This window comes from Salvelinus alpinus, chromosome 6, assembly GCF_045679555.1.
Source record: "Salvelinus alpinus chromosome 6, SLU_Salpinus.1, whole genome shotgun sequence".
Lineage (NCBI taxonomy): Eukaryota > Metazoa > Chordata > Actinopteri > Salmoniformes > Salmonidae > Salvelinus > Salvelinus alpinus.
In genome coordinates, this window is record NC_092091.1 from 15968354 (window position 1) to 15996275 (window position 27922).

Genomic DNA, 27922 nt, shown 5'->3' on the forward strand with positions numbered 1-27922 from the left:
GGATAAAACCTGTCTGGTCAGGGTGTATGATGTCGGAAATATATTTTTTCAATCGGTTTGCCAATATCTTTGTCAACACCTTGTTTTCTATGGGAGTAACGACACGGGGCGATACGACGACATCTCCATGGAATCTCTATCTTTTTTCAAGATCAGGGCTATTGTAGCCTCATACAGTGTTTGCGGGAGTTTGGTATTTTCTTTGGATTGTTGAAACATTCGCAGCATAAGTGGAGATAGACTAGCGCAGTACTTCTTATAGAATTCTATTACATATTGTCGTGGAAAATCATTTTCAAATACAACGCTTACCAGAACTTTTAAAATCAAACATGCTCTTTATTACAACTGTACAGCCCACCGGCATGTCCCCGCGGAACACACCCCGCGGAACACACACCCCGCGGAACACCCACTCCGCTTCCCAACCCCGGTTCCAACATTTATACATAAATAGCATATGGGTCCACCCCATATGCAAATAAGCATACTTCCCCTAATTTTCCCTGCCATCATTATCTTTTTAGTTCAGGCTTCCTGCTTGTTCACGCCTACTAACGCCCATTATCTGCTTTCAGTTAAATTATAATAGTGGCCAGACCCATGCTTGTCTTAAAAATAATCTATGTCCATCTACCCTCTAGGCCTATGACTCAACCCTGTATTTAATTCAATGCCCCAGCATGTTCTCTGGTATGTCCTTATTGGAATTGGCAGACTCTATGTCTCTTCTTGTCATTAGTGTCCAGTTGCCTTAAGCATATTTCTCTGGTATGTGTGCTTTTAGTGGAATGTGTAGACTATAAGTCTAGTGTGTCCAATTATTCTAGGTGCCCATGTGTCTGGTCAGTCTGTCAGCACAATGGAGAAAATAAGAGGGCCAGAACATCCCTTAGTATATCTCCATTACCACAGTCTCATGATAAATGTGAACATGTGGTTCGTTACTTTAATGTTCAGCTGTCTTATGTCCTTATATTTTATCCATGTGTTTTATGTTACTACTACAATCCCCCCTCTGGGGCTATTTAGCCACATAAATGATACAAATAAGACTTTGGGATAGTAAATTAAAATACCTATGATAAACAAGAAAATACAAAAAATAAAAACAAAGTGAAGCATATAAACCAACTAGACCAAACATCTCCAATGTGAAATAGGAGTAAAAGAACCAATCAGAAACATTAAAGAAAACCAACTAGACCAAACATCTCCAATATTCATAAGAGTAAAAGATCAAATTTGGTATAAAAATATAATTAATCCATTCTAAGTTCATATTTGGTGTTATCCACAAAAATATAGATTCAAATCCTGATTTAACCTCATCTCTGGCCTTGAAATCCCTAGGTAGACCTCTAAGCAGTCCAATTGCATTAAGGTATACCTCAGGATCCTTATCATAAGCCATTTTAACTCTAGGTTTAACATAGTCATCATGGAGTGATTCAATAATAGTAACCTATTTAATTGCTTCTAACTAAGGCACAAAGATCAATCCATCCATCAGGCAATACCTTCAACAGTTAGTTTTTTCCACACATCCAGAAACTATCAGCAATACCTCTGTCTTGATTTTTCAACATATTAAGAGATGGCGCAACCTGAGTTATGTGACCACACAACCCTTTATCATTATTTTTACGAACTCCCGCATTCTCTAGCACCCAAATAGTATCACATTCTACAGTGGTGTTTCCTACATCAATTCCTTCGGTGTCATGGCTGTAAAAACATTCATATTTTCCTTTAACCACAGTACTTCTGTCTAATTGGGGTCCATTTAATTCAGTTCTAATTTCATAGGCAGCACAATCATTGTCTCCCAACTTAGTCTCGTTTAACATGGCTCTGCCTCTAGTGCTCCCTTGAGCAATCCTACATTCAATGTCACACAAGGGAATAGAATACTTTCTATTGGTACAATAGTCATTTTTCCAACTTACAGTTTTTAAATGATGCTGGTTCAGAGACTATTAAAAGATCAGACAAAGGTGATTTTCTTCACAAAATACAATTGTCCATTCTGTGTCTGTTTGCCATATTCTTAGCCCATTCGTATCACTTCTTCTTCACTACTTCTTCTCGTGTGGTGTCCTTGAGTGCTTCTGATTCTGATATATCTAATTCTGTTGCTTTTTCAATGTTCTTATTTTGAGGTAGATCATTAGAGTTTATCAGAAAGTTTCAAATATCAGTAAAAATTCTCCTGACTGATGTCTCAGGTTGCTTTGTTGGCACGGTGGTCTGCTTGGTAAGGGCAGTCGATGTCATCTAGTGGTAACTACTGTGGTCGTCACAGCAGCCGCCACCCTTGTTGTTGTCACAGGTTCTTCCTGTTCAGGTGCAGGGGTAGGTCTTCACCTTCCACTGGTTCAATCTTGTTCATGATGAGCACCTACTCGTCTTTTTCTTTGATTCATGTCAGGTCACATCCTTTCGGGTCCCAAACGACTTCTCCCTTTGTTTGGTGATGTGTCCATCCACAGAGTGCAATCTCCGATAAGGGTTTGATCCTTATGATTGAGATAGACTTCAGTTCTCCTGCTTCTGTTATACATTGAGGTGGAACATAGATTCTAACCTTGTCAGTCTTTTTGGATTGTTCGGCTGATTCCATTCTTCTCTTCCTGCTCCCACCATACATCTTGATTGTGCATTAGTCTGTTGTTTCTATACTAGCATTCACTGTTGCTTCTGTTATGTCAATGTCATTATTCTTTTGTTGTTCTAACATCAATTGTCTGTAAAGGAGGCCATTCAAAAGTTTAAAAGTCAATTGTGGGGTAATCCCCATTTTCTTCAGCTTGCGGGACTTTTCCTCCTCTTTCTTCACCTGAAGCTCCCTCCTCAGGCCGGACTTAGCTTCCATCTGGAAGGGTTTCAATTTTTAGGAAAGAAACGTTCTTATTCTGTTCCTTGTGAGGCCTCTCCTCCTCTTCTGGGTGCATTAGTCGGTGCACGTGTCATATTTTGGCTTTCACTTGATTTACTGTTTTCTTGGCTCCTCCCTGGCATCTCAATCGTTTCCGCTGCTCCTGCTCCCTCCAGGCTCCCTCCTGGTGAATCAGCATCCTCAGTGTCCTCATCTCTATGTGGTTGTGTCCTTCTCTCTGTTGGGACTCAGCTGCAGTGGTTCAGATGGTATCACGTCTGGCTTCTTTTCACTTGGACGGCCGTTCTTGTTGCTTTGGCCACCTCATAGGGTCCATCTCTCCTCGGTTGATCCCACTTCCTCCGGATCCCTCCAACGTGGACTAGATCTCCTGGTACCACTGAGAGGTCCTTCTGGTCCCCTTGGATCATCAAACGCAGAACCTCTCATCCTGGTTCAGGTTTCTGCCTACTTTCTGTGAAGCATTCATACTTAGAGACTTATGGCCTCTGTTCTAAGATTGCACCATACATCCTCTTACTTCCATCACTCATCACACAACAAACAGACATTCCAGCTGAAGCTGGCGAACCCCTCTCCTTCTGGTTTCCTAAACATAAGACTTGGAAAACAACAGACAAAACATAACAGCATTGACAATGTTATGTGTTATGCATAAATATATTCATGCAAACTGAAATCTGAGACCATGACAATTCCCACTCTCTCTTTACCTGACTCTATGCCTCCAGGATACTTTTCTGCTGGACTCCACAAAAATAAAAGCCCTAAAAAGCTTCCTCATGCTTCCACCCAGTCTTCCCCTTTCGGCCACAGGTTCTGAGAGGTGTTCCCAAATCATGTCATTTTTACTTAGTTTCCCATCTACTCCATTTCAACTGATAATCATGTGCATAACCTACAATTAACATTCTCTCTTCTTGAATTAATTCAACACTGTATATGCTTTCATATCAATCCCTTTAACATGTTTGTTTAGAGTATAATATCCTATCATCCATTCTCTTTCACATGATGTATTAAAAATAAAACATGTAGCCTCCAAACTCAACCCAGTATGTCTATAGTGGAATCTAATCTCTCTCTCTTTCTCTCTCTGATTCCACATCCTCTGTCATGGTGTTTTCAAGCTCACCCATTATTCAGCTGGACCTTACTTCTCGTGAGACTTATGCACCCACCAAAGAGAGACATAAAGAACTTTACCACTGCAGTGTTGTAAGAAGTATACCACCAGCCTGGTGTATCTTGATGTACACTCAGTCTCCAGAATGCAGCCCAAGCCCTTCCATTTCTGGCTGTTTTTTCCTGAGGACATACACACTAACACATGGGTTATTTCCTGACAACATTAGCAAGATCACTAAATCTTAATTTTTAATAACAGCCCTATGTAACCATTCTGCCTCAAATACCTGGCCTCCTACCACAGAAATATTCATAATGATAATCAAATGATGGTCCCTACAGCAACTGCTGTAAAATACATTCTTAAAACATTCTCAAATCTTTTCTAATCAATTTAAAATAGATATCAGTCCCCCCTTAGGAACATATTCACAACCTTATGTTCCTCAAAACACAAATAAATTGACCAAACGAGAAAAAGAGAAAAAGAAATTACAATAATTGCACAGTTGCAATATTACCACTATTTGTAATGTAATTAAACCTGGGGAAAACGTCCATCCTTTTCAATCTATGCCAACGTTATTGTTGGTCTCTTTCTTCTACATTCTTGGGTATCATCGCACAACAGACTACCTTTATAGTCAATCAAACAATACAATTTATCATTACAATTCCAATGACATTAGAAAACAAAAGAAACAAAAAACCGATAATCAAATATTCTGGAAGTTTTGTCAACCTCCTTGTCCCAGGATTAGATTCCAGAGCGGCCCTAGGCCTATTAAATTCAAACAGTGCTATATCTAAATAACTAAACAGTTATGTTTATTGTTTATACATTTACCAACCCAATATTCAGGATAACAATCCTTAGTGTTTACTTTAACTCAAATTTGACCTGATCAATTCAATACACATCATCCCTTTAATAATTAACATTTAAACTAAACACTTTTATTACCAGTGTTATCTATTTTCCCAATAGCCCTTTTGTCTCAGTTTTTCTTACATGAGTGGCCTGGTAATAAAAGTTCAATACCCCAATTCCTTTAATTCATAATACACCCTGGCCCATATCATTTCAACATGTCTATTATTTGATACAGTTCACAGGTCATCAGACACAGTTGTCCCTCACTATTCAGTCGATTAGGGCGGGTATGAGCTCCACACCCACTAGTGGTGATATTCTCTCCCATGCCCTAAAGCATTCTGACGTCACCTTTCATGACAACTCCCTTATTCTACTGGTGATCTCTCAGATGAATTACAGATGATGTATCCATCAACAAAACCCACACAGAAACCCACACTCCAATAAACCCCCCGGAGTAACCTACATCACTTTTTATATGCAGAATGAACAAAGCACATTTGTATTTACCCAGAGACCATAACCCCAAGGAACTGATAAATTTACCTATGAACACATGTTATATCAAAAAAACAAAAATTAAAATAAACCTATTCGAATAACTTATTCAATTTAAGGGTACAACTCTTCATAATTTTCCCAGGGACATAATAGATTTTCAAAGTAATTATACAGTTTGAATAGAGTCTGGTGTCTTAAACATTTTATAAGTATATCCCACCTGTTCCAACAATTTCTAGTAAAAGGTGATCAGTCTTTTACAAGAAATTCCTAGGATTCAGGGCATTTTGAGACCATTAATATGTTTCCACTCCCCCTTTCTTTAGGAGCAACTTAAATACATTTTTCAAAACCATGTTCATCCTTTTGCATACCCAATTTGAAACTGAATTGGAAAAAACCCTTCCAATAAACCTACTAATGTATATTCATTCCCAGTACATGGTGCACTTAGTAGTAAATCATAAGCCAATAATCGCAAAGGGACTGGACTCACTCATCCAGAACTCCATGTTTTAGCCTTATCCAGATATTTTTATTTTTAAAGCGGCTGACTTTAATTAACTGCTTTCCACAGTAATGCAGTCTCCAATGACATTGTTGACCAGAGAAGATTAAAAAACCCTTTTTTTCCCTTATTCTTTCTGGAAAAGAAAGTGTACATATTGTTAATATTACATTTACGTTACATTTAAGTCATTTAGCAGATGCTCTTATCCAGAGCGACTTACAAATTGGAAAGTTCATACATATTCATCCTGGTCCCCCCGTGGGAATTGAACACTCAACCCAGGCGTTTGTAAGCACCATGCTCTACCAACTGAGCCACACAGGTCCACTGCCCGCTCCGTTAAGATCTCTATCTAACGTCTTACTATTACCTTTATTTATTTATTTTGTCTCTACTTTCTTACCTCTTCTCCATATTCTTATTGTTTGATCCTATGGTCAATTTACTAGTGAGTCAAGCCACCCCTGTTCTCCTTTTTATCCTGGCCACTCCATTTTGCACCGCTGTCTACCCTGCAGGCTATTTTTAGACCGTAGCTTCTGTAGACACAGAGTGATCAACGGCCTGTTTTTTCCTCTTCCTTTGTTACACCGTTCGTGAATCCTTAATCTGTCCTGAATTTCACTATTTATCACTATTTACCTTAACTAACCTAGATTCGTTTTTAACTTTATAGTACAATTTCATTTTATCAACGATTCTACTTTCTGTTTTGTTACCACACTGTTCTATTCATATTATAACATTCGGTTAACTCCTCTTTAATTATTTTTATTCATTATTTATTTTGATACCTTTTTAGTAATTTTACTATGGTCGCTTACTACTTTATCACATCAGTGTTTTTATCCTTGCTTATAACTTATTTTACTTCGATGTTTCTTAACTTCTTTTCCTCTGCCTAATATCAGTTAACGACACCCTTCATCAACTCTACTCTGTCACAGGAGAGCTGCGCGCACCCTCTTCAGGACGCTCTGCCTACACGCACACAACCTGTCCTATCTTTTTTCCTAATCTTCTATTTTTACACAGATCTACTCATTCCTTACAACATTATCATTCATCCTTTTATGTTACAGCCGTTCATTCAATCCCTTTGTTTTTACCTCAAAACAACTCAGTCTTTCTTTTTTGACTTAATTCACTTCCACCTACATAAGCCTAGACTTCTTACAATATGACGAGACTACTGTCTAATCGGATCAGCTTGTCTTCATATCCTATTCAACCCCCAATACTTATCTTTTCTTCTATTATTAGGGTAGTATTGTGGCGTGACCTACTGAATTACCAAACTCTGGTAGCTAGACAGAGCGGTTTTTTATTCGCAGGATTTCTTTTGCATTTGAACGCCGCACAATCGGGCCAACGTTTTTCCTGCACCTACTACTTCACTCATACAGTCCTCTTTTCAGAGCAGAAACTATGAATATTTATTTAACTACTGATTTATGTTTTGACCGTATAAGTTACTTTTGCAGTTGAACGCCGCACAATCGGGCCAACGTTTTCCTACAACCTACCGATTTATGCTTTGACCGTATAAGTTACTTTTGCAGTTGAACGCCGCACAATCGGGCTAACGTTTTCCTACAACCTACTGTTTTATGCTTTGACTGTATAAGCTACTTTTGCAGTTGAACGCCGCACAATCGGGCTAACGTTTTCCTGCCTTCTAAATATTTCATCCGTTCAGTCCTTCTTTCAAAGCGGTAACCATGAAATATTAATTTAACTACTAAATATTCACCAACAGACCCTTCTGCCGCGCTGTGAATATCCCACCCAAGCAGACCTTTTCAAAAATGTTAACCAGCCATCTCAGCCAGATGCGCAAACAACCGCATCATTTAAGCTACACATTCGAACGGTCTGATCTGAACGAGCGCATGCATGCTCACTCTACATCTAACACAAGCAAAGTTCACAGCACCTATTCACTCAGTCTCTATACATGCGCATACATTTACATTTAATACCATTCCCCAAATTACACATACATGCAAATTCATTGAATTTAAAAGTTCTTTTGTATTTACTGGTTTCATTTTAGGAAATTTGAAAGAGAGACTTACGTGGCGCTCCTCTCGCTGAGACAGTATCTCTGGAGCAATCTTTACACAAACATTTCAACTATTGTAAGAACTTGCTTACCGTCTAGTTGGGCGGCCACCTCTGTTTGTTTAGATTGTCCAAAGAACCCATCATCAGCCAAGAACGTCCCAGTCCCTATCAGCTCCTGGCTAGCTCGCCAATTATGTCGTGGAAAATCATTTTCAAATACAACGCTTACCAGAACTTTTAAAATCAAACATGCTCTTTATTACAACTGTACAGCCCACCGGCATGTCCCCGCGGAACACACCCCGCGGAACACACACCCCGCGGAACACCCACTCCGCTTCCCAACCCCGGTTCCAACATTTATACATAAATAGCATATGGGTCCACCCCATATGCAAATAAGCATACTTCCCCTAATTTTCCCTGCCATCATTATCTTTTTAGTTCAGGCTTCCTGCTTGTTCACGCCTACTAACGCCCATTATCTGCTTTCAGTTAAATTATAATAGTGGCCAGACCCATGCTTGTCTTAAAAATAATCTATGTCCATCTACCCTCTAGGCCTATGACTCAACCCTGTATTTAATTCAATGCCCCAGCATGTTCTCTGGTATGTCCTTATTGGAATTGGCAGACTCTATGTCTCTTCTTGTCATTAGTGTCCAGTTGCCTTAAGCATATTTCTCTGGTATGTGTGCTTTTAGTGGAATGTGTAGACTATAAGTCTAGTGTGTCCAATTATTCTAGGTGCCCATGTGTCTGGTCAGTCTGTCAGCACAATGGAGAAAATAAGAGGGCCAGAACATCCCTTAGTATATCTCCATTACCACAGTCTCATGATAAATGTGAACATGTGGTTCGTTACTTTAATGTTCAGCTGTCTTATGTCCTTATATTTTATCCATGTGTTTTATGTTACTACTACAATATCCATCGGGCCCAGGGGCCTTGCTGTTTGGAAATTGTGCTATCGCTGTGTTAATTTCATCTAAGGTTATCCCTGCATCGAGTGCGGCAGCTGCCCCCCTGTCTAGTTTAGGAAGTTCACATTCAGCGAGAAAGCGTTCCATAGTTTGTGGATCAGTAGCATCGCATTTTGATTGGTATAGCTCTGAGTAAAACTGCGCAAAGCATTTATTAATGTCCTGCGGATCTGTTACTATTTTACCCTTCTTGTCTTTTATTTTGTGAATAGCTCTAGATGCTTGTACCTGCCTTAGCTGTCTTGCTAATAATTTATGTGGTTTGTCCCCCAGTTCAAAATAACTTTGTTGCGTTCTAGCAAGTAAAGAGCCCACCCGTTTCGAAAGGATGGTATTGTATTCATACTTTAACTTTGTGATCTTCTCAAGGACTGTATACGAGGAATTTGTCCTAAAAACGTTCTCCTGTTCCCCTAACTCTCTTTCAATTTCTCTCAGCCTAGTATTGGCACGTTTCTTCCTCTCTGATGTATAAGAAATAATGTAACCTCTAATCACCGCCTTTAGAGATTCCCAAAGGGTGGAGTCGTCAACATCCCCCGTGTCGTTAGTACTGAGGAAAAAGGCAATCTGCTCCTTCAAATACTGACAAAAAGCCTCATCTTTCAACAGGTATGCGTCTAAGCGCCACGATCGCCGACCTGTCGACATATTGTCGAGTTTCAGCACCATGGACAGAGGAGAGTGGTCCGTAATTAGAATGGGGTGATAGGTAACCGACTCAGCTGCTGAAATTAGTTTGGAGTCCAACAAAAAATAGTCAATTCTGGAATATGATTTATGAACTGATGAAAAGAAAGAATAATCCCTGTCTGTTGGGTGCGTCAGTCTCCAAATATCGACAATGTTAAGGTTTGTCATCAATGTATTTAGACAGACACTGGCATTTGATTGTTGAAGTGACCTTGATAGCTGTTTATCTAAAAGAGGATCTAACGTACAGTTAAAGTCACCTCCAACAATAACACTTGTATCCGAGATATTTGGTATGGCCTTAAATACCCTTTGAAAAAATAATGGATCATCGAAGTTGGGTCCATATAAATTGACCAAGGTTATTGGTTTTGAATTCAGTGTACCAGCCACAATAATATACCGACCATTAGGATCTGAAATCGAGGTTGAGTAAACAAAAGGAATGTTTTTCCTTATCAGGATTGCTACCCCTCTCGCTTTTGCATCAAAGTTAGACTGGTATATCTGACCGATCCAGCCGACTCGTAGCTTGGCCTGCGCGGAGCGTTTAATATGAGTTTCTTGAAGAAGCACTATGTCAGCACCCAGTGATTTAAGATGAGAAAAAACCTTAGCTCGTTTCACGACATGCCCTAATCCATTACAGTTCCAGCTGACTATCTTTATTCCACCTGGTCTACTCTGTGCGCGGTCACTATGTGGCATTTCTTATTTTAAAGCAAATTGCTGCTGTCAAACAAAACCCTGAAGAAAAACGTCCCGCCGTGCGGGAGCTTGTCATGCCACCTGTACTAATAAACGTGAACATAAAACACAGACCCCATCCCCCCTCCCGTCCCTCCACCCGTCCCTTTACTGAGTGACTTCCCCAAACGAAGCGCTCCTTGACTAACACACAAACCTTAGGGTGTCTAGACATAAAGCTTGAACTAACTCGTCGTCTATAGATGCTCCGCATATAAACTAATATTAAATAACACTTAACTTAACTCTCACGTTAGGGGGTGAGTGGCGTTAAAACATGACATGCCAAACAATGCTATATTAGCCACAACATCTCACCTATCATATAAGTCCCAATTTCTGATCTTCTGATCGAAAAGACATAGGCCGGAAATTCAATTCACACACATTCCTGGCCTGTATTTGGCCATTTAGCCTGCTGGCACAGCCGTTCTGTATCCTCAGCCGGGGAGCTTGCTTGTCAAGAACAGATCGGCCTCTTTTGCGTTGTCAAGCGTACGTGTTGATCCCTCGACTGTCACCTTAAACCGGGCTGGGAAGAGGAATCCATATCGGATGTTGGCCGCCCTGCATTTGTTGCGTACCTCATCATACTCTTTCCGTTGGTTCCTCACCTCCAAGGTAAGATCTGGGTAGAAAGACACCCTGGCTCCGTTGTAGTTAAGGGGGAACTTTTGACTAGCCAGCTTGAGGATGAGATCCCTGGTGTGGGGATAGTGCAGCCTTACAATGAATGGCCTTGGTGGCCCGCCCTTGGCCGGCTTCGTTGCCTGTGCTCTGTGTGCGCGGTCGATCAGGATGGCCGTTTTGAAGTGTTCACTCCCCAGCAATGCCGGTATCAGCTCCGAGACAAATTCAGTGGGTTTCCCTTTCTCAGTGTCCTCCTGGATCCCACATATTCGGATGTTCTGGCGTCTTGAATGCGACTCGAGCATTTCCAGTCGGGCCTTCAGGGTTTTGTTGTCATTTTTGAACGTTGCGCACTGTTTCTCTATGTCCTGTAGCCTGGCCTCGTGATCGATTGTCGTCTGCTCAACCTCGTGCACCCTTCCCTTAGTTGCCTTCACAGTTTCGGCCAAAGTCCCAATACTCTTTGAGATATCAGCCAACCTTGTGTCCACCTTCTTGCTTAGTGCGTTTATGGCAGCCAGTATGTCACTTTGAGTAGGTTCTGTGGGGAACTCTTGGAAGCTAGCCTCTTCAGTTAGCTCCTCGTGGGTCGGCGACGTTGAAATTGGTTCGTTGTCTATCTCATTCCAATTATCTTGTTTAGCGCCCCCTTTTTTGTTGCCTTTTCCTTTTTTCATATTTGTTTGAAGTTATAGGTTGTGAGAGGTTAAGATAAATATTAATTTGTTTCAAAATTGAGCGGAGCTCTAGCAATGCACGTCTACTCCATAGCACGCTCTCTAGCGCCCCCGAGAAAGGGTTTTATTGATATCATCCACAAAAGTATTTTATCAGAACAAAAGTTTGAAACTTCCTACTCTGGCAGAAGCAGATGTTGAGTAAGTGAGTTTTAATGAAAGAGCTAAGCTTGGTGAAGATGGTGGACAGATGGAAAGAACACCTGTCCATATGTCTCTGTGCTTGTTAACACTTATCATATGCCAACTCTACTGAATTCTAGTTGATCCCATGGAAAAGGTGTGTGTGTGTGTGTGTGTGTGTGTGTGTGTGTGTGTGTGTGTGTGTGTGAGAAAGTGTGTACGACCTAGATTCAATCAGATCAAGCGTTAACCGGCGATAGCCAACACCCACATAGCTGATGTTTTCGTGGTGTCGGAGGTGTAGCTGTGTTGGAGCTGACAAATAGGTGAGCAGCTGCTCTTGATCACCCGTCCCACTCATGTTAGAAGTTCAGAAGGAGAAAGTGTATGCTATATTGAAGTAATGATGCTCAAATTGAACATCATTCAACTAAATAATACGGGTTTCTATCATCCTAATGGAGGTGTAGATTCCATGTCACATTCCAGTGTTCCAACTTGACAATGGCAATGTCCACTTTCGGTATAATGCCATGAGTTCTAACCCAGTTCCTCCTCCGACACCGCCAAAACAACTGCTATGCGGATAAAGCGGATCTGATTGAATAGAGCCCTTTGTCTCATAGAATGGTTACCTGTATCTGTACGCATGGATGTGGGTGAAACAGATATGACTCTGGGGGATGTGTTGTCCTCTATGTAGAAATGGGCAATCTGGAAACACTTCCTGTGGAAACAAATGTACGATGATACAAGTTAATCAACAACACTCTTGTATAACTGCAGGTGTTGCCAGTTTCTTCTGTCTTTGTGACATATTGCCAATGCTATTATACTTTTGGTACAAAAAATGTTGCTTTTTCCATCTAATTTAACACAAATGAGGGATTTGTATGCATTGTTCTCATTTGGTGAAAAATGTGTTGAAAATTGTGTGACACAAAAACAAGAATATTGGAGTAATGCTTATGTAAATGTCATAAAACTGTAGATATATTTTTAAGACATAAAAAAATACAGCAGGCCTAAAAATGCTTTGTTGTTGTTTTTGAAGATAAAAAGCCAACCACCGATGTTGGAGAACATGGTAATCTGTCCGCAACACAGGAAAAAAGACGTTCCTTCTAATCCGGAACAGGTTTTTAACAGGATCACCACTGCATGTCTTTCTGATGAACCTGCGCCCAGCTAACCAAAAATGGACATCACCACACAGATTACTCTGGACATAAAAAAACAGCAAAGAGATGTCCCCAGTAGATTACATGTGTGCGTTTCTAAAAGACATCTCCACTTTGCTGACCCCAAATGCCCAGCTGTGGGGTGGCCAAATGAGCACCGTGTCACCGGAGGACGTGCAAGGACGCGAACAGAGGGGATTACAGCATTTCAGCCTCACGCCACTCATTTTACAAGACGCTGACACGAAGCCTTCATGTCGGACATAATGAGGCGCAGGCGCTTTCCCCTCTCCTACCCCGCCCAAGGCTCTGCCTGTTCCCCCTACTACCCCACCCGAGGCCCTGCCTGTTCCCCCCCTACCCCACCCGAGGCCCTGCCTGTTCCCCCCCTACCCCACCCGAGGCCCTGCCTGTTCCTCCCCTACCCCACCCGAGGCCCTGCCTGTTCCCCCCCTACCCCACCCGAGGCCCTGCCTGTTCCCCTCTCCTACCCCACCCAACGCTCTGCCTGTTCCCCTCTCCTACCCCACCCGAGGCTCTGTCTGTTCCCCCTACTACCCCACCCGAGGCCCTGCCTGTTCCCCCCCCTACCCCACCCGAGGCCCTACCTGTTCCCCCCTCCTACCCCACCCGAGGCCTGCCTGTTCCCCCCTCCTACCCCACCCGAGGCCTGCCTGTTCCCCCCTCCTACCCCACCCGAGGCCCTGCCTGTTCCCCCCCTACCCCACCCGAGGCCCTGCCTGTTCCCCCCCTACCCCACCCGAGGCCCTGCCTGTTCCCCTCTCCTACCCCACCCAAGGCTCTGTCTGTTCCCCCTACTACCCCACCCGAGGCCCTGCCTGTTCCCCCCCCTACCCCACCCGAGGCCCTACCTGTTCCCCCCTCCTACCCCACCCGAGGCCTGCCTGTTCTCCCTCCTACCCCACCCGAGGCCTGCCTGTTCCCCCCCCTACCCCACCCGAGGCCCTACCTGTTCCCCCCTCCTACCCCACCCGAGGCCCTACCTGTTCCCCCCTCCTACCCCACCCGAGGCCTGCCTGTTCTCCCTCCTACCCCACCCGAGGCCCTGTTCCCTAACCACTGTATGACCCCGAGCCCCAAGCTCAACACTGAGTGAGGCACATCTCTTAGCTTTAATCCCTCATCGGCACCAAGATTATTACAGATTTAAAATGAAAATACAATAACAGGGCAGAAAACATGAACAATATGTCACGTCTCCAGCCCAGTGGATGAGAAATGTACAGTTTTATGCGGCTTAAGTGTTTACATTTCTGACAAAGTGTCCTTGATCGGATTGCCGAAGTTGGTTATTTAACTGTCCAACCGGTCAGTTTGCCACCACAGTGAAAAGTAGTACTTTTCTATGATCTCACAGTATGGGCAAAATGTCTTTATAACTAGAGACGGGCAACTCTGAATGATGGCACCTATGTGTAAGTGAATCTACCCAGACACATCAAAGCTAATGTGAAAAGCCAGACCTCAAACCGAAGCCCTGTTGAAGATATTGGATGTGTCATGGGGAAGTGTGTGAGAGTGAGAAAGAGATTGGGCCCATGTCAGAGGAGATTAGGTCTCACAGTGAGACAGACAAATATGTGGTTCTTAAGGTCAACCTCGCTCCCTCTCTGCCACCCCCCGCCTCGCTCCACCCGTGCCCCCTGATGTCTGGGGCGGCAGTGCCCCGTGTCTGGGGACAAAACAGACCCACTCCTCTGAGACAGATGAATAACAATATGACAGGTATCAGCCCTGCGGCAGTTCCACACAGCTGTCCCATAGGGAGGCAGAAGGCTTAATGGTGTCAGTATGTGTGTGGAGCCTATCAATGCAGAAAGAAAGCTGCTGTTCATGTAGCTTAGCTGTCAGGTTAAACAGATGATGGGTGGGTTCAGGGGGAATCGATGGGAGAGGATTTCTCAACATCATCATCATTATGGAGCATATCATTATAGATCTTATAACAATCATCATTATGGATCTTATAACAATCATCATTATGGATCTCATAACAATCATCATTATGGATCTCATAATAATCATCATTATGGATCAAATCATTATGGATCTTATAATAATCATCATTATGGATCTTATAACAATCATCATTATGGATCTCATAACAATCATCATTATGGATCTCATAACAATCATTATGGATCTCATAATAATCATCATTATGGATCAAATCATTATGGATCTTATAACAATCATCATTATGGATCTTATAACAATCATCATTATGGATCTCATAACAATCATCATTATGGATCTCATAACAATCATCATTATGGATCTCATAACAATCATCATTATGGATCTCATAACAATCATCATTATGGATCTCATAAAAATCATCATTACTGATCTTATAAAAATCATCATTATGGATCTTATAAAAATCATCATTATGGATCTTATAACAATCATTATGGATCTCATAACAATCATCATTATGGATCTCATAACAATCATCATTATGGATCTTATAATAATTATCATTATGGATCGAATCATTATGGATCTTATAATAATCATCATTATGGATCGAATCATTATGGATCTTATAATAATCATCATTGTGGATCTTATAATAATCATCATTATGGATCTTATAACAATCATCATTATGGATCTTATAATAATCATCATTATGGATCTTATAATAATCATCATTATGGATATTATAATAATCATCATTATGAATATTATCTTCCTCCTCTACCTTCTCCACCTCCTTCACTTCTTCCTCCATATCCACCTCCTCATCCTCCAAACTCCACCTTCTCCTCCATATCCACCTCCTCCACCGCCTGCTCCTCCCTCTTACCTCCAGTAGATGAGGATTCCCACCAGGACGATGAGTCCCAGGAAGGTGAGGGTTGAGACCACTGCCAGAGGGACCATGGCCCTCCTCTCTCTCTCCCTGGCCAGACCCACCCTGGACTGATGGCTGCTGTTACTGGCCTCTAAGTGGTGGGGAGAGGGAAGAACAGATAAGACACACAACACAACGTGTCATTCACTCATTCAACTACAACACATTGACTGACACACACGTCAACAGTAAATCAATCCACATACTCATCCAACTTACCTTCCAGTTCTAACACAGAGCTCCTCGAACTACGGAACCTTGTTCATTTACATTTTAAACGCTACAGTAGACCTTCGCTTTAACATCTTCATACCCATTCAGCTAACAAATCTAAACCTATTGCTACTTCTCTAACCCATATACAATTGCGACAAAGATACGGATGAAAGTGAACACGAATGCTTTCACAAAGTTAACATGCACTACAGGTTAGTTCATGACAATGGCTCAATGCTTGATGCACACAATGGCTTAAATCTATGGGACTCTCAATGAGCGGAGACCAAAAAAGCCTATTGGCAAAACTGTGCTTCTATTGCAAAGGCTTGAATGCAGATGGACTTTCTATTAGGGTCATTTCCGGTTTGGAGCGAGCAGTCGCAATTCCGCCTCGCTCCACAGGTAGTTTTACCATTTTCATTTTCATTACAGTACAACGGTTTGATTTGTTTGATCTTAGCTAGCTACATAGCCGTCTTTGTATCAAAGATAATTGTGTAGTTATTGAGGTTCGCTAGCCAGCTATTTTCGTCCGAACGTGACGTAACGTAGTCAACACTGCTAGCTAGCCAGCTAGCCACCGAATAGCAGCATAGCAGCACTGGAGAAACGATTACATTACAACGGAACGACTTGATTAGTGTAGTGTTAGCTGGCTACATAGTTGTCTTTGCTATCTTTCTATCTAAGATAATTGTGTAGCTTAGAGTTGGTTAGAGTAATTATTCGGTTAACTAGCCAGCTATTTTCGTCCGCCGCGCTGCGCTGCCGTCTCCTACCTAGTCAACACTGCTAGCTAACACTGCTAGCTAGCCAACTTCTACCGAATAGCAGCACTGTAGAAACTCACATTACAACTTACATTACAACGGAACGACTTGATTAGCGTAGTGTTAGCTAGCTACATAGTTGTCTTTGCTGTCCTTGTATCCAAGATAATTGTGTAGTTTTGAGAAATTGTCGAGGTTACCTAGCCAGTTAGAGGTTACCTAGCCAGCTACACGTTCAAACAAAGTCAACAACGCAGCCACTGCTAGCCAGCCTACTTCACCGCCAGCAGTACTATATCATTTTAGTCAATAAGATTTTATTTTATTTTTGCAACGTAAGCTTAACTTTCTGAACATTCGAGACGTGTAGTCCACTTGTCATTCTAATCTCCTTTGCATTAGCGTAGCCTCTTCTGTAGCCTGTCAACTATGTGTCTGTCTATCCCTCTTCTCTCCTCTCTGCACAGACCATACAAACGCTTCACACGCGCGCACGACCCACGTGGAGTTCCAGGTCTCCGGCAGCCTCTGGAACTGCCGATCTGCGGCCAACAAGGCAGAGTTCATCTCAACCTATGCGTCCCTCCAGTCCCTCGACTTCTTGGCACTGACGGAAACATGGATTACCACTGACAACACTGCTACTCCTACTGCTCTCGCCTCGTCTGCCCACGTGTTCTCGCACACCCCGAGAGCTTCTGGTCAGCGGGGCGGTGGCACTGGGATCCTCATCTCTCCCAAGTGGACATTCTCTCTTTCTCCCCTGACCCATCTGTCTATCGCCTCCTTTGAATTTCATGCTGTCACAGTTACCAGCCCTTTCAAGCTTAACATCCTTATCATTCATCGCCCTCCAGGTTCCCTTGGAGAGTTCATCAATGAGCTTGACGCCCTGATAAGTTCCTTTCCTGAGGATGGCTCACCTCTCACAGTTCTGGGTGACTTTAACCTCCCCACGTCTACCTTTGACTCATTCCTCTCTGCCTCCTTCTTTCCACTCCTCTCCTCTTTTGACCTCACCCTCTCACCTTCCCCCCCTACTCACAAGGCAGGCAATACGCTTGACCTCATCTTTACTAGATGCTGTTCTTCCACTAATCTCACTGCAACTCCCCTCCAAGTCTCCGACCACTACCTTGTATCCTTTTCCCTCTCGCTCTCATCTAACACTTCCCACACTGCCCCTACTCGGATGGTATCGCGCCGTCCCAACCTTCGCTCTCTCTCCCCCGCTACTCTCTCCTCTTCCATCCTATCATCTCTTCCCTCTGCTCAAACCTTCTCCAACCTATCTCCTGATTCTGCCTCCTCAACCCTCCTCTCCTCCCTTTCTGCATCCTTTGACTCTCTATGTCCCCTATCCTCCAGGCCAGCTCGGTCCTCCCCTCCTGCTCCGTGGCTCGACGACTCACTGCGAGCTCACAGAACAGGGCTCCGGGCAGCCGAGCGGAAATGGAGGAAAACTCGCCTCCCTGCGGACCTGGCATCCTTTCACTCCCTCCTCTCTACATTCTCCTCTTCTGTCTCTGCTGCTAAAGCCACTTTCTACCACTCTAAATTCCAAGCATCTGCCTCTAACCCTAGGAAGCTCTTTGCCACCTTCTCCTCCCTCCTGAATCCTCCTCCCCCTCCTCCCCCCTCCTCCTCCCTCTCTGCGGATGACTTCGTCAACCATTTTGAAAAGAAGGTCGACGACATCCGATCCTCGTTTGCTAAGTCAAACGACACCGCTGGTTCTGCTCACACTGCCCTACCCTGTGCTTTGACCTCTTTCTCCCCTCTCTCTCCAGATGAAATCTCGCGTCTTGTGACGGCCGGCCGCCCAACAACCTGCCCGCTTGACCCTATCCCCTCCTCTCTTCTCCAGACCATTTCCGGAGACCTTCTCCCTTACCTCACCTCGCTCATCAACTCATCCTTGACCGCTGGCTACGTCCCTTCCGTCTTCAAGAGAGCGAGAGTTGCACCCCTTCTGAAAAAACCTACACTCGATCCCTCCGATGTCAACAACTACAGACCAGTATCCCTTCTTTCTTTTCTCTCCAAAACTCTTGAACGTGCCGTCCTTGGCCAGCTCTCCTGCTATCTCTCTCAGAATGACCTTCTTGATCCAAATCAGTCAGGTTTCAAGACTAGTCATTCAACTGAGACTGCTCTTCTCTGTGTCACGGAGGCGCTCCGCACTGCTAAAGCTAACTCTCTCTCCTCTGCTCTCATCCTTCTAGACCTATCGGCTGCCTTTGATACTGTGAACCATCAGATCCTCCTCTCCACCCTCTCCGAGCTGGGCATCTCCGGCGCGGCCCACGCTTGGATTGCGTCCTACCTGACAGGTCGCTCCTACCAGGTGGCGTGGCGAGAATCTGTCTCCGCACCACGTGCTCTCACCACTGGTGTCCCCCAGGGCTCTGTTCTAGGCCCTCTCCTATTCTCGCTATACACCAAGTCACTTGGCTCTGTCATATCCTCACATGGTCTCTCCTATCATTGCTATGCAGACGACACACAATTAATCTTCTCCTTTCCCCCCTCTGATAACCAGGTGGCGAATCGCATCTCTGCATGTCTGGCAGACATATCAGTGTGGATGACGGATCACCACCTCAAGCTGAACCTCGGCAAGACGGAGCTGCTCTTCCTCCCGGGGAAGGACTGCCCGTTCCATGATCTCGCCATCACGGTTGACAACTCCATTGTGTCCTCCTCCCAGAGTGCTAAGAACCTTGGCGTGATCCTGGACAACACCCTGTCGTTCTCAACTCACATCAAGGCGGTGACCCGTTCCTGTAGGTTCATGCTCTACAACATTCGCAGAGTACGACCCTGCCTCACACAGGAAGCGGCGCAGGTCCTAATCCAGGCACTTGTCATCTCCCGTCTGGATTACTGCAACTCGCTGTTGGCTGGGCTCCCTGCCTGTGCCATTAAACCCCTACAACTCATCCAGAACGCCGCAGCCCGTCTGGTGTTCAACCTTCCCAAGTTCTCTCACGTCACCCCGCTCCTCCGCTCTCTCCACTGGCTTCCAGTTGAAGCTCGCATCCGCTACAAGACCATGGTGCTTGCCTACGGAGCTGTGAGGGGAACGGCACCTCCGTACCTTCAGGCTCTGATCAGGCCCTACACCCAAACAAGGGCACTGCGTTCATCCACCTCTGGCCTGCTCGCCTCCCTACCTCTGAGGAAGTACAGTTCCCGCTCAGCCCAGTCAAAACTGTTCGCTGCTCTGGCACCCCAATGGTGGAACAAACTCCCTCACGACGCCAGGTCAGCGGAGTCAATCACCACCTTCCGGAGACACCTGAAACCCCACCTCTTTAAGGAATACCTAGGATAGGATAAAGTAATCCTTCTAACCCCCCCCTCCCCCTTAAAAGACTGAGATGCACTATTGTAAAGTGGTTGTTCCACTGGATATCATAAGGTGAATGCACCAATTTGTAAGTCGCTCTGGATAAGAGCGTCTGCTAAATGACTTAAATGTAAATGTAAATGTATTAATTAGTTTTCTTGTCTACGGTCTGGATGTGGACAGATATATGGGATATTATGAAGGATTTTCAAGGTCACAAATCACAAAAGATTTGCGAGGGGTCCTGAGACTGTCTCAATGATTTGTCAATTACATTGACTGTATAAAGGGATATTAGACCACTAGTGGTCTGCTAAGACTAAAACATATCAGTTTCGGTGAGTTGGGATTGGGAAGAGATCTGCTGCCCTCTGCTGGAGATGAAGTGCTATAACCAATCGAGTTCTTCACATGATGTTACAATACACAGTTGAGATAAAGGCATGTGCATGTTAATGTTAACGAATATAACACAAAACCCGTAACAAAGAACACTGAAATGATGATGACTGTGGACTGGATCATGAAAATGTTATAGACAGCAGAAAGGCCATGACGGTGAACACACACAAACACACACAGGATCACAGAAAGGTGGTGTGTTAGGTGATGTGTCTCCTAAATTCCAGAATATTTCCTCTTCCATTGGCATAATGGGAGCTGTAGTTTTCCCCAATCCGACAGGCGCAGCACTGTGCCTTGCCTTGATGTACGGGGAGATGTTGCCCCCTTGTGGATGGTTCTTTACCTGCAACTGGCTCCTCCTCCTCCGAGTCTCTCTCTGTGCGCTCGGTGATAGTGAAGTCTGAGGACGTCTCGTTGTCGTACAGGCTCTCGCCCTGCCCCGAGCCACTCTCCACCTCCCCACCTAGCGACCAGGGCGCTGCCGCGGTCACCCCAGATACTGTTGCCGTGCTGCCCGCTGTATCCGTGGTGACGGCACTGCCGTTCTCGCTCTCAAAGTAGAACGATGAGGAGAGTTCTTCTGTGTCGATGTTGGGAGTGGTGGCGGCTTCAGAGGTGAGTGAGGGGGTGAAGGTGGGGATGTAAGGGAGCGCGCCCTCCCCCGAGGCTGAACTCTGAACCCTGTCCCACTCCTCATCTAGCTCCTTCTGGGCTTCTCCCGACAGGGTCGAGCCAGAGGCACTACTGTCTACCGTCTGCAGTTCAGGGGTGAGGGTGGGGGTGAGGGGGGAGGCCGAGTAGGAGGAGGGGGGAGCCGAGGTTCGGAGGGCCGAGACCCAGTGGTCCTTGGAGCCGGACGGTGTGGCTGTAACAGAAACGAGCAGATCACTATGGAAACCTGAGAGAGGAGGATGAGGAGGAACAGGGGGAGGAGAGGAGGAAGAGAAGAGAGGCTGACCTCCAGATGGGTTGGGGGAGCCTCCCAGAGATGAATGGAGGAGATGGTCTAAATCGCTACCGGAGGAGTAGAGCGCTAGGCTAGCCGCCCCCCAGTCAGACGTGGGTAGGGGGAGGTGAGGAGAGGCATGCAACCAGGAGGACGAGAAGCCATCCAGAGAGCAGGTACACAACGACTCCACGCCATCGCTAGCTACCGTGATTCCAACATCACCACCACCACCGACGACGACACCCACCAGACAAGACTTTACTACACGGCCTGTAGCATAACTAGAGTCCCCCAGCCCGCCAGATACAGAGCCAGTGAGGCCCGGGGTGGCCCCGGACAGAGAGAAGTCACTAGAGAGGAGAAGAGAAGGCTGCAGGGAGAGAGAGGTTGCAGGGAGAGGTCTGAAGGCTAGCTCAGTGGGGGAGTCACGTAAGGTTTGAAGGGGGTGAGTGTCACTAAACATTGGTGGGTCACCCGAGGCCACAGACAAAGAACCAGACAACATATCACCATCACCACTATCATCATCACCAAAACCATGAGAGACGTATGTCTCCCAACCATACAGGGGGTGTGAGGGGTGAGGGAGGAGAGACAGGGTGGGGGAGGTAGTGAGGTACGAGTCACCACTAGACAACATTGCTGTAGCAGCATGCAGGGAGTCCAGAGCAGGAGGGGTCACAGACGACAGAGGTCTAGACGAGGGAGGGGCATGCAGGCAGGCGGTGGGGTCGTTGTTAGGGGTGGAGCCGGGGTTGCCAGGGGTCGACGTGTCACACACAGGGAGGGTGGAGGGGAGAAGCTCACCGTTGAACACAGGCTGCGTGGTCTGCAAGAGTGCCCCGGCGAAGGAGGCAGTGGATGAAAACAAGGGCATGCTGGGACTTGTAGGCCATGGTGGTTCTCCCTGAGAGAGGGAGGAGGTGGAAGTGGCCACGGTCCGGCTTTCCGGGAGCAGAGTGGCCATGGAAACACCGCTGCCTTTGCCGCTTGGGACGGTCACAGGACACGCCACCCCTCTGCCCTTCTCGGTCTTGGTTGATGAAGTGGTGATGTCATCAGTGCGTGATTGCGGAGTGGTCAGTGTAGTGGTATACTTCTGGGTTCTCCCCCTGCCTCTGCTGCCTGCTGAGACGGCCCCCTCTGCTGGTGCTCTGGTTGTGCTGCGGTACCTCTCACTCTGCTCTGTGGAAGTCTGTGCTCGGTTGGGTTGAGTGGTCCTGGATGGAGTGCCTGGTGTGGGGGTTCTCCTCTGGACAAAAGGGGTGGTGGTTCTGATAGCAGGCAAGGGGAGGCTGGGTGGGCCAGTGGTTGTTGTGGGCCTGGTTCTCGTAGTGCTTTGGGTTGTCCAGTCCATGTCATTGTCCAGTTCAGCCCAGGGTCCATAGTCCTCCTGGTGGGGAAATACATTCAGAGTGCATGGGAAAATACTGAAGTCTTGTCATGAGACACTGCTCCTCGTCCTATATCCTACGTTTAAATGAATGCTTTTCGTGCAGTACGCTACCGACACTATCACCACATCGCATTCTGAAATAAGCTACATTTATGCAATATTATACTTACTTCCCATTCAAATTCAGTAGAATCTGGATAAGGTGTTGCCTCTGAAAAGAATCACAGATGATAGCGTTAGAAACAGAGTCGTGGGATTTCATACATAACAATGTACCTTCCCTACGAGCAAAGGACGTTGAAAATACATTACTGTACAGATGGAGGATCTTAATTTGAGCAGGGTGATCAATTAAGATCATACATCTGTAAACGTGTTCATACGAATATCAAAGACAGTATGGCAATCGAAGAAAACAGCCTAGACATTGTTATGTGTGATTTGTTTTTCTTCAATTTAGATACAACTTTGACAATTACTAACAATGGCATTATAATCTAAGATATTGGTCCCATTGACAAACCCAACGATGTTGTAACAGACAAGACACTTCACTTGAAACGTACATCAAAATGTGACGGAGAAAATATCTATAGGGGAAAGTATCCGACAAAAACTCACACATACAAACATTGTGAGCCAATACGTGAAAACCATTCTGTTTCTGATGAAAACCTGAAGAGGCTTGACAAAAATCTTCGGAAGCTTGATATCCACTAAGGTCACATCTTTCAATGGGTCCACAGTATATGAAGCGGAAACTCATTAGATATAATATTAATCTATACTAGAAATCTTTGAGAATATGTTGCTGTCGGTGTAGATACCAGGTGAGGGAGAGAGAGAGAAACAATGAGATAACAACATGAGGGAGATATTTGGTTATATTGGGTAGAACTTCCGGGTCAGCACAAACTGAGTATTAACACACACACACACACACACACACACACACACACACACACACACAAACACCCTCTTACCTGGATTGGGCTAAATTATACATCATGGAGGCCTCAGGCCTGATCAGAATGGGTTTGTGAAGCATGAGGTGGGGTTTTAAAGAGTTAAGTGGAAAGGGAAGGAATGAATGAATGAATGAGTGCAAAACCAGGCCTCACAAAGGACTTGTTTTGTCACCACAACTGTCACAGCGCATTCGGTCACACAATTGTATCAAGTCATTTGGATGAGTGTGTACAATTCATGCACATTGAAATATGATGCAGAGGATTTTTAGCAACAATACATTTGTTTATTATCAACTTCAGCAGATACAGAGTTCCCATCATTTCATACAAATTACAAATGCTGCCCATAAGCAAACATTCTCTCACTGTGACCGGAGGAAATGGTGCCATTTCAAAATGTTTTGTCGTTTGTGTGACATAGGACACATTGAATAACCTTTGACCTCAACCAAACAGATTGGGGGGGGGGGGTATTCCTCACCTTAGAAATATAGAAAAGCACATTTTAAGTACATAGACAGAAGAGGACATGAAAAATAAAAAGCTTTCACCCAGAGCCAGAACACACTACAAACAGCAGTAGAACATAGAGGAACTGGGTGTATGTTAAAAGGAACAGGACTGGACAGAAAGAAGACAGAGAGTGGATGGCATACAGGGTTCATGGCCATGATGTGCTGGGGAAACAGAAGTGTCTCTGGAAACCTGTTACAGTTTGGTAGGTGTGACATATGTAAAAGGTGTGGACATATGAGGACACCAATCAGAATTTCAGAAACCACGACAGAACTATATCTTCACTTCCTCTGAATTCCTCAACACAATCCATTAATGCCTAGTTAAGTCTATCTGAGAAGCCTTCACAGCCTCTTAATTGAAAACTGACTGACTACCATTAAAAGAGACACAATAAAGGGAACTGGTTTGCAAATGATCAACCATCTAGGTTTGGTCTCTACTCTCCATGTAATCAGAACGCTACGTACGGTCTGTGTAGAGGTATTTGCGGTCGCGGTCGTCAGTCTTACCGGGGTCTTCGAAGGGCATGTCGACGGACAGCTGCTCGCTCACGCGACCGTACAGACCATTGGTGCACACAGCCACCACCTGCACCACATAGCTAGTATTGGCTATCAGGTCCTGCAGAATGGCCCCCTGGGGAACAACAGGGAGAGGTGAGTACAGGGGGTTTAGGGTCATGGTGGTGGAGAAGGTGGTGGAGGAGGAGGTGGTGAAGGTGGTGAAGGTAGAGGAGGTGGTGAAGGTGGAGGTGGAAGAAGTGAAGGTGGTGGTGGAGGAGGAGGAGGTGAAGGTGGTGGTGGTGGAGGTGGTTATAGCATCTGCTCTTGCATTCAATCACACTATGGTACTTTAGTTTCTTCATTTGTTTCTTCATTCCTTCATTTATTAATTCCTGCAAACCTTCTGAAATGTGATTGACCCGTGTTTGGTCATCTGTGTGTGTGTTAGTCCACCACCACCACTTCATAAAGGATGCTCACCACATCCTGGTCTCCGTCAGTCAGGTACTGGAAGGTTGCAGAGTCCTCTCCTTGGGCCAGCCTGTAGGTGACTGAGTACTTCTCTATCCCGACGTCGTACACCGCCCTCGGCCGCTCCCACATCACCAGCAGGCTGGTCAGGTTATGGGGGTCCGCCTGCACATTCTCCGGCTCTGAACTACAGACTGACAGAGAAAGAAGGGAGAGAGAGAAATAGAGAGGGAGAGAGACAGAAAGGGAAAGAGACACAATTAATTTAGATTAATAAGAATCAAATATAAGAGAATCAGCCTCAACTGGGTGTTTGTCCTTCCTAATTGGTCCCATCACAGATTAGCGCTCCAGTACTAAAGGCAGATCACAGACACATTGAGACCCTGGCATTAATACAGATCACAGACACATTGAGACCCTGGCATTAATACAGATCACAGACACATTGAGACCCTGGCATTAATACAGATCACAGACACATTGAGACCCTGGCATTAATACAGATCACAGACACATTGAGACCCTGGCATTAATACAGATCACAGACACATTGAGACCCTGGCATTAATACAGATCACAGACACATTGAGACCCTGGCATTAATACAGATCACAGACACATTGAGACCCTGGCATTAATACAGATCACAGACACATTGAGACCCTGGCATTAATACAGATCACAGACACATTGAGACCCTGGCATTAATACAGATCACAGACACATTGAGACCCTGGCATTAATACAGATCACAGACACATTGAGACCCTGGCATTAATACAGATCACAGACACATTGAGACCCTGGCATTAATACAGATTACGGGAGTAAGGAGAGATTAAAATCAATCGAAATGAGACAATGGCCAGGTACAATGACTAAACCGTTGACACATTTCCTACATGATCTATGCTAAAATCTGCACTTCAGTTTACCTACTGATTCATCCTCGGCCCAGGGGGGTTGGTGGAGGGGTGAACACATTTATTTCATGTTTACTGATGGTGAGGGATATCAGAAAGGGAGACTTACAGTTGTACAAACACCCTTTTCAACACAAGAGAAAAGCAAAGGAACAACAGAGTCTTTTCCTAACCACTCGCAAAACAAATCACAACAAAAGCACAAAAATACTTGCTCTTTCTATTTTGTTGCGACATGCATCTCACTCTGGTACACAAATGGTATGTCCAATAACAACAGGGAAGCAAGATACATTTCACACCTATTCATGTACATTATATCATATTCAATGCACTCTATCCATTTTTCAAAGACGTTTGAAAAGTCCTCTGTGAAAGTGAGGAGGCAGTAACCTAGCAACTACCTGGTCTAAAAAAACAGAGACTAATATGAATGCGGGCATGACACATTATGTAGGCAGAGAGAGAGAGGGAGAGGCAGGGAGAGACAGAGGGTCTGTCCCTGGCTTAGCGTATTAGCCTGGTGCCTAAGCATCCACAACAATTACATTCTCCCTTTAAGGTTAGAATTTATTTAATTTATTTAACTAGGTACGTCCGTTAACAATTTGTTCTTATTTACAATGACGGCCTACTTGTAAAGCCCCCGCGTGAGAGTCTGGGTATGATTAAGGAGGCACACAAACATGCTGTCTGAATATTAATGCCTGCCAGGCATCCAGCATCCACGTGCTAGTTAATGTCCTGATTATGTTGAAAACACACAGCAAGCTACTGCAATCACTTCTTTAGTAGGGTAAGAGATGCCCAAAATAGGGCACGGTAGGGGTGACAGGCAGGCAGGTTCACAGTTGGGTTACCAGTGCCTGCCTCATATGTAACAAAATCCCCCTATGACATTTTAATAGGCCACCAACAGTGTCATCAAATATAGTTTGGACATTTGATATTGGTGTGTTGCTATTTTCTGTTCAGATTTTAATATTCTATGAACATTTAGGCATGCTAGCAGATGCCCATAGATGTCCAGTCATTGCGCTAACGCCAGTGAGCATTGGCTCGCAAAACTACCTCATCAAGACCATGATTAGTTGAATCAGGTGTTAGTACCAAGAACCAGGAGTGAATACAAGAGATTCATTTTGTAGCTAGAGAACTCATGATATATCCAGGAGTGACAAGAGTCATCTTTTTGCTAGCTAGGGCCAATCTACTTTACAATTTTCCCTCTTACTATCTCTGACTTTGCTACTTTGAGGAAAAATGTACTTACTATGACTGTGAAATGTGGTTGCCCCATAGCTATCTTAAGATAAACGCATTAACTGTAACTCGCTCTGGATAGGAAAGCTGGTGTAACCGAGTCAGGTTCGTAGGCCTCCTTGCTCGCACACGCTTTTTCAGTTCGGCCCACAAATGTTCTATAGGATTGAGGTCAGGGCATTGTGATGGCCACTCCAAAACCTTGACTTTGTCGTCCTTA

The 27922-nt window shown here is 44.7% G+C and overlaps 1 protein-coding gene across 3 annotated transcripts in view; it reads right to left on the reverse strand.

Moving 5' to 3' along the window:
- LOC139578219 (receptor-type tyrosine-protein phosphatase zeta-like) overlaps positions 1–27922 on the reverse strand; it is a 122906-nt gene that overhangs the window by 22911 nt on the left and 72073 nt on the right. For 2 of the 3 annotated variants that reach the window (XM_071405552.1, XM_071405551.1), the window contains exons 9-15: positions 25523–25707; positions 25049–25175; positions 23220–23260; positions 22461–23046; positions 21048–21569; positions 15911–16049; positions 12532–12623 (exon numbers count right to left, since the gene is read on the reverse strand). In XM_071405552.1, the coding sequence (XP_071261653.1) occupies positions 12532–12623; positions 15911–16049; positions 21048–21569; positions 22461–23046; positions 23220–23260; positions 25049–25175; positions 25523–25707 (1692 nt within the window). The remainder of the gene's footprint in view (positions 1–12531; positions 12624–15910; positions 16050–21047; positions 21570–22460; positions 23047–23219; positions 23261–25048; positions 25176–25522; positions 25708–27922) is intronic. The other variant, XM_071405553.1, reaches the window with a different exon arrangement.